The sequence below is a fragment of the Terrapene carolina genome, unplaced genomic scaffold (genome assembly GCF_002925995.2).
Source record: "Terrapene carolina triunguis isolate 2854851 unplaced genomic scaffold, T_m_triunguis-2.0 Scaffold68, whole genome shotgun sequence".
Taxonomy (NCBI): domain Eukaryota; kingdom Metazoa; phylum Chordata; order Testudines; family Emydidae; genus Terrapene; species Terrapene triunguis.
The window spans coordinates 19,186,667-19,200,082 of NW_020664419.1; the positions used below are offsets into that span (position 1 = coordinate 19,186,667).

The following is a 13,416-nucleotide window of genomic DNA, read 5'->3' on the forward strand; positions in this document are numbered from 1 at the left end:
GGCTGCCGCAGGACCAAGCTTCTGCCACCTGCCCCCGCAAGGGAGAGCGGTGGGTGGGGGAGCCCAATCGCTCTCCCCTGCGGGGGCAGGAGGCAGAAGCTTGGTCCTGCGGCAGCCAAGCTTCCCTCCTCCCCCGCTTCTTCCCCCAGCGTGGCGCTTTCCGGCCCCTCCGCCGCCTCCTCCTCTCACCGGGCAGACAGCGTGCCACTCAAAATCGGCTCGCGTGCCGTGTTTGGCACGCGTGCCGTAGGTTGCCGACCCCTGCTCTAATGCTTCTCCATGCTGTAGTTAACTTTCTCTGGCCTCCTTGTTTTCTAACTTGCTTCCTTCAATTTATCCTTCCTTGCCATGCACTCAGATCATGTTTCTCCCCCACCTGAATCCCTCTATTAATCTCCATCATTTACTGAATCAAATTTAAGGTTATTTTCCTTTCTAAGATGGGACACAATTCAGTCCCTGCTTATATTGTTGTGTCTCTCCTTACCCTTTTCACTCCCTCTGTGATGGCAGCCTAACCTCTCCTTCTATTTTCTTCCTTTTCCTGATGCCTTATACTGCAACCAACCCATACCACAAATGCCACCTTTATCCCGGTATGCACTCTCACTTCCCTATTAAAAGGTATTTCAAGTGAGTTTGCATTTGAAGGGCCCTTGAACATACTACTATACCCACACCTTTTTTAGTAAACAAAAAGTGTTACCATTTTTTGGTCTCCCAGTATACAAATATCCATTTTTGAATTTTAAATGACAAGCTCAGGCCAGGGACCATTTGTGCCTTGTGCAGTGTCAAACAATGCTGGCACTCAACCAAATATTTAATATTAATGTGGACAGCTATAAAAGTTATTCACCTCTCTGCAGTGATTTGCTAAATACGAAAGATGAATTTTCCAGGACATACAATAAATAAGTATACATTTTACTAATAGAATAGAATAGAATAAAGTGAGACACTAAAGTCCTCTGCATTGTCAGGCAAGACGGTGTCTTATGTCACTAGGGATGCCCAATAAAGAACTGAGAATTAGTAGCCACAGTGAAACCACCTAGGGCCTGTTCTGTCCACAACGAGAAAGGTGCATTTTTAAAACACGTTACATGTTTAGAATTAAAATTTACACGTGATTACAAAAAAGCATTCAGAGTCTGTGCTAATGAGTACATCTGATAATAGGAAGAGCTCTTTAAGATGTACAGCAATAAGTCCATTGAAAATATTAGTTCACAAAACTTTATACTTACACAAGAAATCTGAAATGGTCCAAAAGTTACACTTTCTCCTCCATGCAAAGGCCAGTACCGCTCACATTTTTTCTATTTAAAAAAAAAAGTGTAGTCCTAATTTAATCCATAGTTGGTACTTTAAGAAAGTCACTGACAGTAAAAGTGTTGCCAACTTTTGCAATTTTATCGCATGTCTCATATTTGGTGTTTTTCTTAAAACTCCAGCGTCTGGAGTCCTGTGATTGAGAGAGAATCTCAGTTTTCATTTAAAACAAAACAAAAAAAATAAGATTTTAGTCTTCATGGTTGCAGAGAAAACAAACCTTTGAAAACAAACCTTAAGGACTTGAAAAAACAGAAGACCAACAAATGTAAGCAAGAGATTATTTGTAAAAGTGAGATTTTTTTAAATTATTTTTTTTAAAGCCTCGTGATCTTTTGGAGCCTGATTCAAATTTTTTTTTTTAAATGCACAGGGTTAGCAATAGTGGTTGCACAGAGTTTCCCTGTGGCAATGGAAAATACTCACTAAGCTAGGAAGCATGACAGAGCAATATCAGCCCTTCCTGTCTCCTCATCTGACAAGGGATTCTTATGGACTCAAAAATCAAGATTCCTTATTTGATGAATGGGCCTTTTTATGCCTAAAACTGCACTAGGAGCATGATAATCTCCACAGTGAGAAGACCAGCAGTACAGCTACCATTAGTTTATTTTAATTCATAGGGATCCTTTTATAACTGAAAATAAATATTAGCTTGGAGTCTATTCAGGTTGTACCTGGCTAGCACCGTGGTATAGTTACCAGAAAACAGCTGCTTTCTAGAATGAAAAAGTGGCCAAATTCACTGATTTTCTATGCATATTGACACAACTTGGCTCATGGAAGTAGGTTTGTGAACTCTCTCCATAAAGAATGACAAGAATAAAGGCTCTTTTACTCAGTGCAATTGAGCTATATTTGTAGTTACTGACTTTACGTAAAAAGTCTCAATAGTTAAAACATTGTCCTTGCAAGTGGGGCTGCAATATTTATTCATATTTCTGTTTTTAGCATACATACCCGTCCCATTTCAAACTCTCGACAGGCCATTACAATTATCTGAAAAAGGAAGAAATATATAACTACAGGAAGTTAACATTTTAACATCTTTCACGAAAGTTCAGAACTTTGCCATCTGAGAAAGTGCTCAGACTCTTTGACTGCCTATTACTGAAGTGTTTAAACCTCTGTTAAAATCTAAATACAAGTTATGCATATTAAGAATTGCACACATGCAGATGTACTTTTAATATTAACAATTTAAATACTAAACACTGAGTCCGAATTTTTATCACTTATAGCTAATCTACTCAAATAGCAATAGTAATTTCTTACATCCATCAGTTATTTGTATTCATTGCCATCCCAATGTTTTTAAATTAACAGTGAGAGATGTCAGTCTATAAGAGTTATATACTTAAGTTCTTACATAGATTGACAAGTTGTGATTGACCTTGCCCTTTATACACAATGTATGTGGTTATATGCTTTGCAAGCAAACACAGCCATAGTTGGCTTAATTAAATTGCCTGGAAAGAACCAGGACAGATTTTTACACTGATCATACATAATTAAAGAAATAATATTCAAAATTTTAAAATGTAACTTACTGCTATTTTTCATGAAGTTGTGTGTATTACCTTAAACCTCTAGATAGGAAATCTTTAAAATGTTAAGCTATTCATTGTACTATAGAGTAACATCAAGATTCCCCAGTCACTAAATCACTTTTAATTGGTAAATATTAAAATTGAATATTTTAAATTTTCTTGTGTTATGAAAATTTATGAATGATAAAGTTGTACCCTTATGAAAGGCTCATGAATTAGTAGAAAAGAGATGAGTTTCATAGTACTAAAGCTTCCACTTAATTAATTACAACAGTGCAAAACTATATCACTACATGAATTCTAAGAGAAAGACTACTCCTAAGCTCACTCTCTCGCTTTCTCTTTTTTTTTATTTTTAAATGTTTGAATCATTATTTCTGAAACCGATTGTGTCAGTCCATACTAGACTAACTAGAGTGGTAAACCCTATTCCAGGAAAATGATTAATGATGCATTTGAGCTGTTTGTATACAATAAAATAATTTTATTGGCAATATTTAAATTTAATGTTTTCCCACAATTTTCATTCATACTATAAAAAACAAGTTCTGTTTCAACATTGTAGGTCATTACGATTTTAGTCAGTCTGTAGAATTTTTGGCGGAAGTCCAAGTTGCTCAATTTTTGTAAACATTCCTTTGTGCCAACAGCTTCAATAGACTCTGAAAATGCATTCTTAGTTGTTCAATATTCATCACTATGTATGTATGTAACAAGTTTAAAAAGAGAAGTAGGGTACTTACTGCAACATTGTACTCCCATATCATTCTCCAGAAATCTATTACAGTGTTTGCTAATGGTCCCTGGGTAGCAACATATGCTTGTGGCCCATGTACTCCCTAAAATTGCAAAAAAGAGAGAAACAGCTGAATGTTCACAAGAGAAGTCTGGTTGTATTGGATAAAAAAAAAAAAAAATCTTTCATAATTTAAATGTAAATCTAGAATCTCTTTTCTGTGTCCTCCTTTCACAAACTCATATTTTGTTCCATATCCAAAAGATGGCAAAAATAGCCTCCACCACATTTCCAAACAGCTAACTTGATGTAAAAGAAGGGGTAAGACAATGGGAATTTTACAAGGGTATGTCTACGCTGCAGTTGGGAGCTGCCTTCCAGCCAGGGTAGATGGATATGTGCTCATGCCACACACACTAACACACACAAACTAGCAGAGTGGATACTCCAGCACATGCTAGCCACCCAATAACGAGCCCACCTAACTTGACGCGTCTGAGCTCAGGTGGCTAGCTTGTGCTGCAACATCCACCCTGCTATTTTTAATGCGCTAGCTCAAGGAGAGCTAGAACATGTCCATCTACTCAGGCTGGTTGAGATGCTCCCAGCTTCAGTGTAGACGGACCCCTATTGGCTTCAAATGGACCAGGATTTCACAGTTGTAAGTTCTTACATTATTATGCCAGCATAAAAAAAATTAAGACCGAGGAGTTTAGTACATTTTTTTTTTTTTTTTTAAAAGGAAAGTTTGTATAGAAATTCCAATTCTGCAATATTTCCCTTGCTTTATAAGATTTGTTAAAAATGAAAAAAAAAATACTTTATATTTAAATCTGACAGTATGCTTCATATTAAATTTGCCCACCAAACAAAGTTCTAGGAAAACATGCACAATTATTTACATAAGAATGGCCATACTGAGTCAGACCAAAGGTCAATTTAGCCCAATATCCTCACTTCCAATAGCATCCAACGCCAGATACTTCAGAATCAATTAAAAGAACAGGGCAATTTTCAAGTGATCTATCATCCTCTGTGGACCAGTCCCAGCATCTGGCACTGAGTCTTAGGGACACTCAGAGAATGGGGTTGCATGCTTGATCGTCTTGGCTAGTAATCATTGATTGATCTATCTCCATGAATTTATCCAATTCATTTTGCAACCCAGTTATAATTTTTTTAATACTACTAGTGTTTAAATTTCTTCTTTTAACTAGTGTTACATTTCAAAGCTCAATTTTTCAATTCATAAGTTATTCAAGACTGTTTTAGTCAGAATATTTTTATTTTTAAGTCTAAAGCAAATATTCCCAGACAATGAACATAAAAATTTGACTGAACTTTGAAATATTTGTTAAAAATGTCTCAAATCAAATTTACATCCAAGTAGTGAAACTTTTTTTTAAAAAAAGCAAGAATTAGAGATTAAAAGCATGCCCGCTGAAGAAAAGTGGATCAGAGTTCCAGGAAAACTTAAGAACTATGTCACTTCAGATCATACAGACAAAAGGCAAAGCATAACATCCTACCATGATTCTACTACCTGAAAAGTAGGTTTTCGGAAAGAATGCTACTCTTATTGTATTAAAATAAGCCCCCCCAATAGTGATCAAATATTTGCTAAACATTGGAAGATTCGTATATAAATAATATTCTATATCTACCATCTCCATGCAGTGGTGAGCCTTTGCAAAGGCTTGAATATTCTATAATATTCTATAATAAATATGCAAATTATGTATATACATAATATTTTTTTATCTTAAAATATCCTATCATTTTCCTGTGAGCAGTTTTTCTTATAAATGTTACCTGGAAGTACACCTCTACCCCGATATAATGCGACCCGATATAACACGAATTCGGATATAATGCGATAAAGCAGCACTCTGGGGGAGCGGGGCTCCGCATGCCAATGGATCAAAGCAAGTTCGATATAATGCAGTTTCACCTATAACGTGGTAAGATTTTTTGGCTCCCGAGGACAGCGTTATATCGAGGTAGAGGTGTATATCTCAACAGAATGACAGATCTGCAGTTTTACTGCACTGAAATAGTGATAGGTTAGCCAATTCCAAACTAAATTTTTTTTTTAATAAAAGTAGAATGTATAGTATAAAGTAACATTAGACATTAACTCATTTAAAGTATACACCAACATGTTTGAAAATTAAATAAAATTATGCCAACTGGAAATGTTCTATAGTAAGATCTGAGTTCTTATTTCATAAGTTTGTAAAATATTAGCGATTAAAATTGCATTTCTATGAAATCAAAACTCCAAAGGTATTTTAATGTAGTCAGATGTTAATACATACCTTAATAAAATTTGCATTGATATAGTCTGAATCTTGCGGGAGTGTTTTTAAAGTCAGTTTAACTCGGCTGTGGTCAACTAAAAGAAGATAGTTTTTTAGTGAAGAATTATAGCATGTGTTAAGATATATCTATTACATAAATAAAAGTGTTGCTTGATGCAGCAAATTAATTAACAAAATGTTTCTTAAGATGCATAATAGTTTCTAGCAGATACTAGTCAGTCAATGAAATTAGCAATATCTGAATAAGCTAATTTAGGTGGGAAAGGGCAGGAAAGACCTACAACCTAATAACTCCAATTTGTCAACATTAAGCAAAAATTTAATACAATATTAAATATAACAATACTTATATCTATACAAGCTTTTATATAGAGCTTTTCCTCTGTAGATCTCAAAGTATCATTAACCCAGTTTTACAGATGGGAAACTGAGGAAGGAATAGCTAGAGTGACTTGCCCAAGGTCATCCAGTAGATCAGCGGCACAGCTGGGAATAGAACCCAGGTCTCCTGAGTCCTGTCCAGGACTCTATTCTTAAAGTCTCACATAGTCTGGGTTAGATTTAAAGGATATTTGCAGTCACAGTTAAGGGCACCTACTCTAGGTTCCCAGCTAATTAGCAATCATATTTCTTGGGAAGGTTTCAGAGTAGCAGCCGTGTTAGTCTGTATCCACACAAAAAAACGAGGAGTACTTGTGGCACCTTAGAGACTAAAAAATGTATTTGAGCATGTCTCCCTCCTAACTGGGGTTTTTCCCTGCCTCATACAGTGATATTCCCAGCAAGCCAGACTGCCTAAATAGGCCAGCAGTTTCACTTTGCTTTCTCTTCAAAGGCTACAAGCAACTGTAATGGCCAGCAGTTATAAGTTACCACACAGCCCTTTATAAGCAAGCACATTTATTTTTAAGGTGAAAACATTACAGAGAAAATGTATTAAAAACAACAAAAGAACCACATACATCCTAATAAGCTTACCAGAGATCACTCCCCAGCTACAGCAGGGGCTCTGGTAGGAGTCAGTCCTTCAAACCCCACAAAAAGTGTTTTTTTTCCCTGTGATTACAAGTTCATAACAGCTTTAGTTCAGAACTAGCCCACCCTCCCCCAAAATAAGTTACCGTATATACTCGTTCATAAGCCAAACATTTTTGGTAAAAACGTGACACATCAAAGAGTGGGGATCGGCTTATAAACAGGTCTACACCAAAATTTGATGATTTTAAACTCTATGGAATCATTGAATTGAATATTTAATACATTTTTGTTTTGTTTACCTGGAGCGTGTGCAGGCATGGAGCCCCTCAGCTCCCTGTGGCTGTGGTCCACCGTTCCCAGCTAACGGGAGCTGCGGGAAGTGGCACCACTTCCCGCAGCTCCCATTGGCTGGGAACGGCAAACAGTGGCCACTGGGAGCTGAGGGGCTCCGTGTCTGTGAACGCTTCAGGTAAACAAAACATCCCAACCCGCCAGCGGCTTACCCTGGCTGGCCGGGAGCCAAAGTTTTCCAACCCCTGAAATATAGGGTTGGCTTATGAAAGGGTCATACAGTTTTTGCTATTTTTACCTATCCATTTTGGGGGGTTGGCTTATAAATGAACGGGCTAATGAATGAGTATATATGGTCATTTTTCCTTTATACAGCTTGGGCCTTTGATTTTGAGTCTCCAGTAACAGGTAATCAGCAGACAACGGCTCACTCCTCAGGACACAGCTTCAAAAGGCTGGGTTTTTGCATTACTGGAAGTGGGGAATTTACATTCATCTTGAGATTTCTCCAATCAAACCTCTTGACACTTGTTCCAGACAACAATGGACTTCTGGGACTAACATGGTTCACTACAGTCCTCTGAATTTCTTAACACTTCCAAGGGTTCATCTCACATTTCTCCCCTAGAGAGATTACATAGAATCCCGGCCCACAATAACCTTTGCATGTAATACAATGGACTCCAAAGATACTTAAACTTAATTCAACAAGGGTTTTTGAGGATATAGCAGGAAATTGCCATATCTGTCACAATTGATATTGGCTGTTAGGAAACTAGGAGTAACAAAGTTACTATTTGCCTCTTAAAGGAAAATATGGCAACACATTCCCAACACAGAGTGCTAAACACTGACAAGGAAATGCAGCTGGTTGAGAAGATCAGATGCTGATCATGTGAACTATAGTAGGAGGTACTGAGTGTGGCCTGGGAGAACAGTATGCAACAGAAACTAGATGAGACAGCATTTAGGCAGTTTCTTAGCATATTTTGTCTTTGGAAAAAGCATATACCAAGAGGTAGGAGGAAAAAGCCTTTGCAAGCAAACTCTGGGATAAATATCCAAGGGCTCAGGTTCCGTCTCCCTACCCAGTTTTCAATAGAGCATTCCAACTGACTTCCGGATTGCTACAACCTATTTAGAAATTGCTAGACATGGGCATTTCAACCAGAAACACCAATAATATACTAGATGCTCGGTGAAGTACTAAAGTAGCATGCAATATATCAGAAGTAGAATTTCCACATAAGCTTTTAAAGCAAAATTCAACCAACATTGCCAATTTTTTGTTTTGGATAGAAACAAAGGGAAACAATGGAAACATTTTAATTAACACTATAAATCTCTGGTTTACACCTAAAACAGAATATTTTTTTCAGCTTGTCTTGCCTTTTATATTTAGCAGGCATCTACTCAGATGTTCATGTATTTGAACGGTTTTGTATTTGTTGTATGAACCATAAGCAACTGAGCCTTCAGCATAAAGTAAGTAATTCAGTCACAAAGCTTTGGTGACCAGAAAGTGTTGTGATTGAACAATTGTGCAAGATTAGTATAACAGCCAGGTATTTTGTTTTAAGTACTCTAGGTTACTGAACTCTTTGAAGCACACATTCAGCTCTGTTTAGGGACTGAGGATATGCTGATATTGCTCCATAAGAACCATCATATTCAAGTGGTTTATTTACAAGTACACATTTTAAGCTAAGAATTTCAACCGTGAAGCTTCTTTCTCTAGAGACAGATACACTAATGAAAATTTGCCCAGTGATGCAGCAGCTCTCTCCATCTACTGAGGAACCTTAGTAATCTTTCTAGTTTGTCGCTTGGATATTTTATGATTCAGGAAAGCTATAGGTCTTGAAGTATAGTCGAAGTTAGTGAATTCTACTGCAGTGTCATTACTGTGATTATTAAGGGCATACGAGAAAGTTAATCCTTTTTAGGTACTATGGAAAAAAATAAGCTAATCCTGCTCAGTAACAGTTAGTATACTTAGTTGACACTTTCAATATAACACAAGTAAAGAGACAAACATTAACATTCTTCAACTGAATATAGCAAATACGTCTGTAGGTAATCCATGTTATTTGCCAATTGTTCATTCCATTTGATTGTGATGCTTCATAATTATTTGACATTCCCATTAATACAATATTGAATAAAAAATCCTGTTTTAGGTTGTTTCAAACTTGCTCTAAATCAAAAACAGTGTTCTAGAGTGGAGACGGTCCTTGGAGTCTAAGCTCAGGCAACATCGTTACTGACTTTCAGTTTGGCTGTGGCCTGGGATTAGCATTAGGTCATTTGCAAATGAAAAAAAATAGGCTTGTGCCCCCCCCCCCCCCCCCCCTTCAGAATATAGAAAGGAGACTTGAAACTTTTAAAACAAGCCTTTTTAAAAAATACGCATTAGAAATTCATATCCTGTCTACCCTATTTTCCCCAAAGACACTATGGATGGCCGGAGATTTAGGAGGTATTTTTTGTATCTTGTAGGGTATTTTTAAATTAGAGGATTTGCATGAAAAGTGGATCTTTGTTTCTGCTCTTGTGGCTCACTCCCCAGCAAAAAAGGGGAGATCGTGCTCTCCATAGCAATTAACTGTAAGGTCAAAAGAGTATTAAGTCTTCAAATGGAGAATAAGCATCAGTAGCAAGACAATCCATAAGGAAGGAAGACCCTATTTTCAGCCAAGGTCAGCATAGGGATGCTGACCCATCCCCTCCACATCAGAAGACTGGAAGAGAGGGGAGACTATTTAGGTCCACAATGGTGCAAGAAAAGCCCTCTCTCACCTGGACTAGGCAGAACAGCAGGAATTAAAGCACTTTGTTCTCTCATGATGCCATGTACACATACAAAATGGGAAAGGAATGCCTAAGAAGGAGTACTGCAGAAAGGGATCTGGGGGTCATAGTGGACCACAAGCTAAATATGAGCCAACAGTGTAACACTGTTGCAAAAAAGCGAACATCATTCTGGGATGTATTAGCAGGAGTGTTGTAAGCAAGACATGAGAAGTGATTCTTCCGCTCTACTCCGCGCTGATTAGGCCTCAGTATTGTGTCCAGTTCTGGGTGCCACATTTGAGGAAAGATGTGGACAAATTGGAGAAAGTCCAGAGAAGAGCAACAAAAATGATTAACTGCCTAGAAAACATTACTAGAAAAAAAACTGGATTTGTTTCGTCTGGACAAGAGAAGACTGAGAGGGGACATGATAACAGTTTTCAAGTACATAAAAGGTTGTTACAAGGAGGAGGGAGAAGAATTGTTTTTCACCTCTGAGGACAGGACAAGATGCAATGGGCATAAATTGCAGAAAGGGAGGTTTAGGATGGACATTAGGAAAAACTTCCTAACTGTCAGGGTGGTTAAGCACTGGAATAAATTGCCTAGGGAGGTTGTGGAATCTCCATCATTGGAGATTTTTAAGAGCAGGTTAGACAAACACCTGTCAGGAATGGTCTAGATAATACTTAGTCCTGCCTTGAGTGCAGGTGACTGGACTAGATGACCTCTCGAGGTCCCTTCCAGTCCTATGATTCTATGAAGTAGCAGATTGGTGAGAACAGCAAAAGGGGGGAAAGAGACCCCCTCCCGAGCAGCAGAAGCAGAAAAGGAGAGAGTTTCAGCTCATTGGTGTGGGGCTGTAACAAACAGGAAGGGGGGGGGTGTCCCCCCCCACCTTCCTGCTGGTCATAGCAGGCATGTTAGAGCCGATGGAGTAGGGAGTTCCAAACCCAGCTCATGGGGGACCAAGCGGAGCTTGAGGGGCCACGGGAAACCAGGGGGTAGGATCCTTGCTGCATGGGCAAGGGGTTGGACACAGGACCACAGCTGGCAGATCCCAGGGTGTTCTGCATCTACCAAATGGATACCCCTTTACTGGGAAGTAACAGATCTGAAGGGAAGCAAACACACCCTGTGGTGAACTAGCTGGGTATGGGGGAAGGGATGCCAACAGAGAATTGATTCAAGTTGTCTGGGCAGTTGCTTCCGAAGTTGTTTCTGCAGTACTACAAGGCTTACAAGGTGTAATGGGTTGCTCAGAGCTAGGACACTTTCACAGATTCATAGATTCTAGGACTGGAAGGGACCTCGAGAGGTCATCGAGTCCAGTCCCCTGCCCTCATGGCAGGACCAAATACTGTCTAGACCATCCCTGATAGACATTTATCTAACCTACTCTTAAATATCTCCAGAGATGGAGATTCCACAACCTCCCTAGGCAACTTGAACAAACGGACTGCAAGAGAGGAGAGCGACATGACTGGCCGTGGTGACTTTTATCAGCACCAAATACAAGTTGCAGGGTCAGGGTGTTAAAGTGAGTCCCTTCCATCCAATGATGCAATAGGTGTCTGTAGGGGGGAACCTCAGTGAGGTTCAAGGAACTTGCTCCCACCTAGGTCCCCGGAGAGGAAAAGTGGGCGAGATGGGAGGGTGGTCTCTTACCCCCTCCCTCCAAGAGGGCAGGAGACACTGAACCTAGTGGAGTAGCAGAACAAGCAAACAGGCTATGTGGGGATCTGGTCTCCTAAGAGCTGTGTTGGAGATGTCTGGAGTACACACACCTTCTACAGAAGTTATGGCATTACACAGCCTTCAGTTGTTGCAGCAGCTGGGAGCTTCCATGGGTGAGGGAGGTCTGGAAGTGGTTTTAATGGAAACCCAAGCTCCAGGCTTGGGAGACAGGTGATCATCACATGAGGCAGACTGCTCACCAGGGGGCAGAAGCCCTTAAAGGGGAGGGGGGGGCTGATTTATGAGAACCCTACAACTCACCCACTGATTGGGAACGTGAATTCCCAGGACAGAATTGCTTTCCCAGGGGCAACTGGTGAGGAACAGGGCACTGAGGATGCCAGTCATGAGTATGGTTATGCAGGGGTGGCTGACCTAATGGGAGTTCACTTTCTCAGCACAACTAAAGATAAAATGTTGAGAGGTGACTTTGTAGACATCTCACTGTTGCACAGGGAGGTGCTGACAGAGAGTAAGTTGGGGCAAAGCAAGTAGGGCAATGAAATGCCCAAGCAGCCACAGGTGACTAGAACATGGGAAAACTGTGAAGCTGCCTTCCTGATCTATGTGGGCTTTATTGCAGAGGCTTACCTAGGGCTGGTCTATACTTAGCCGCTAGTTCGGCGGCTGGGGATCGAACTTCCGGGTTCGATTTATCGCGTCTGGTCTGGACGCGATAAATCGAACCAGGAAGTGATCCCCGTCGACTGCGGTACTCCATCTCAACGAGAGGAGTACCGCGGAGTCGACGGGGGAGCCTGCCTGCCCCGTGTGGACCGCGTCTGAACCGCGGTAAGTTCGAAGTAAGGTATGTCGACTTCAGCTATGTTATTCACGTAGCTGAAGTTGCGTACCTTACTTCGACTTGGGGGGTTAGTGTAGACCAGGCCTTAGATAGCACTGTTCAAATATATGGATATAATCAGGTGCACATATCGTACATTATGGGGCATGGCTTGGTTTATCTATGAGGAACATTTTAGATTGTGGGCAGCAACACAAACCAGTGGGACATACCACATCATGAGGTTAGAGTAGATGACACCACAGGCTGGTTTCCATACTGACAGTTCATTCTGCAGTAAGCCCATCAGAGGCCTGAGGCTCATAATGACATTTGCTGGGCATTTAATGAAAGTAGTTTTCGTAGCATCTGAAAATTTAGGCATGCTTGCAAAATGTGCTTTAGAGCCACAAAGCCTGCAATTACCACAGCAACTGTGGAAGGCTGCAGTAGCGAAACAGAATGGATAGGTAAGTCAGGTGCTGCCCACAGATCCCTGGGGGCCAGAGCAAGGTATGGGGGCGAAGGCACAGGAAGGGTGGGGGTGAGCTAAAAATGAGGGGCTGGACAAAAAGTGTCATCTCCAATTAAGCTGGAGGAGTTAAGTGTCCCTTTGGGATTATGCTAACAAGATAGATGGGGCATATTTGTGGGATGGGTTTACTGAGGGGTTTAGGATCCCCTTTACAGGGGAAATAAGTCATTATGTCCAAAAATTTGAAGTCCTTAGTGATAATGGGTCATATTGTAAAGAAAAAGATTACATAATAATTAAAAAATAGGGTAACAGGGCCATGCAATCATCTACTGATACAGAACATGTGGATTTCTCCCCTGAACTTGGTCCCTAAGGAAGTTCCAAGTGAATATCATTTAATTTACCACCTGCGA

At 40.0% G+C, this 13,416-nt stretch overlaps 1 protein-coding gene across 2 annotated transcripts in view; it reads right to left on the bottom strand.

Annotated features, from left to right (window-relative positions):
* PTPN12 (protein tyrosine phosphatase non-receptor type 12) overlaps nt 1-13,416 on the bottom strand; it is a 148,538-nt gene that overhangs the window by 67,049 nt on the left and 68,073 nt on the right. For both annotated transcript variants that reach the window (XM_024196972.3, XM_024196971.2), the window contains exons 3-6: nt 5,940-6,016; nt 3,629-3,724; nt 2,296-2,334; nt 1,251-1,322 (exon numbers count right to left, since the gene is read on the bottom strand). In XM_024196972.3, the coding sequence (XP_024052740.2) occupies nt 1,251-1,322; nt 2,296-2,334; nt 3,629-3,724; nt 5,940-6,016 (284 nt within the window). The remainder of the gene's footprint in view (nt 1-1,250; nt 1,323-2,295; nt 2,335-3,628; nt 3,725-5,939; nt 6,017-13,416) is intronic.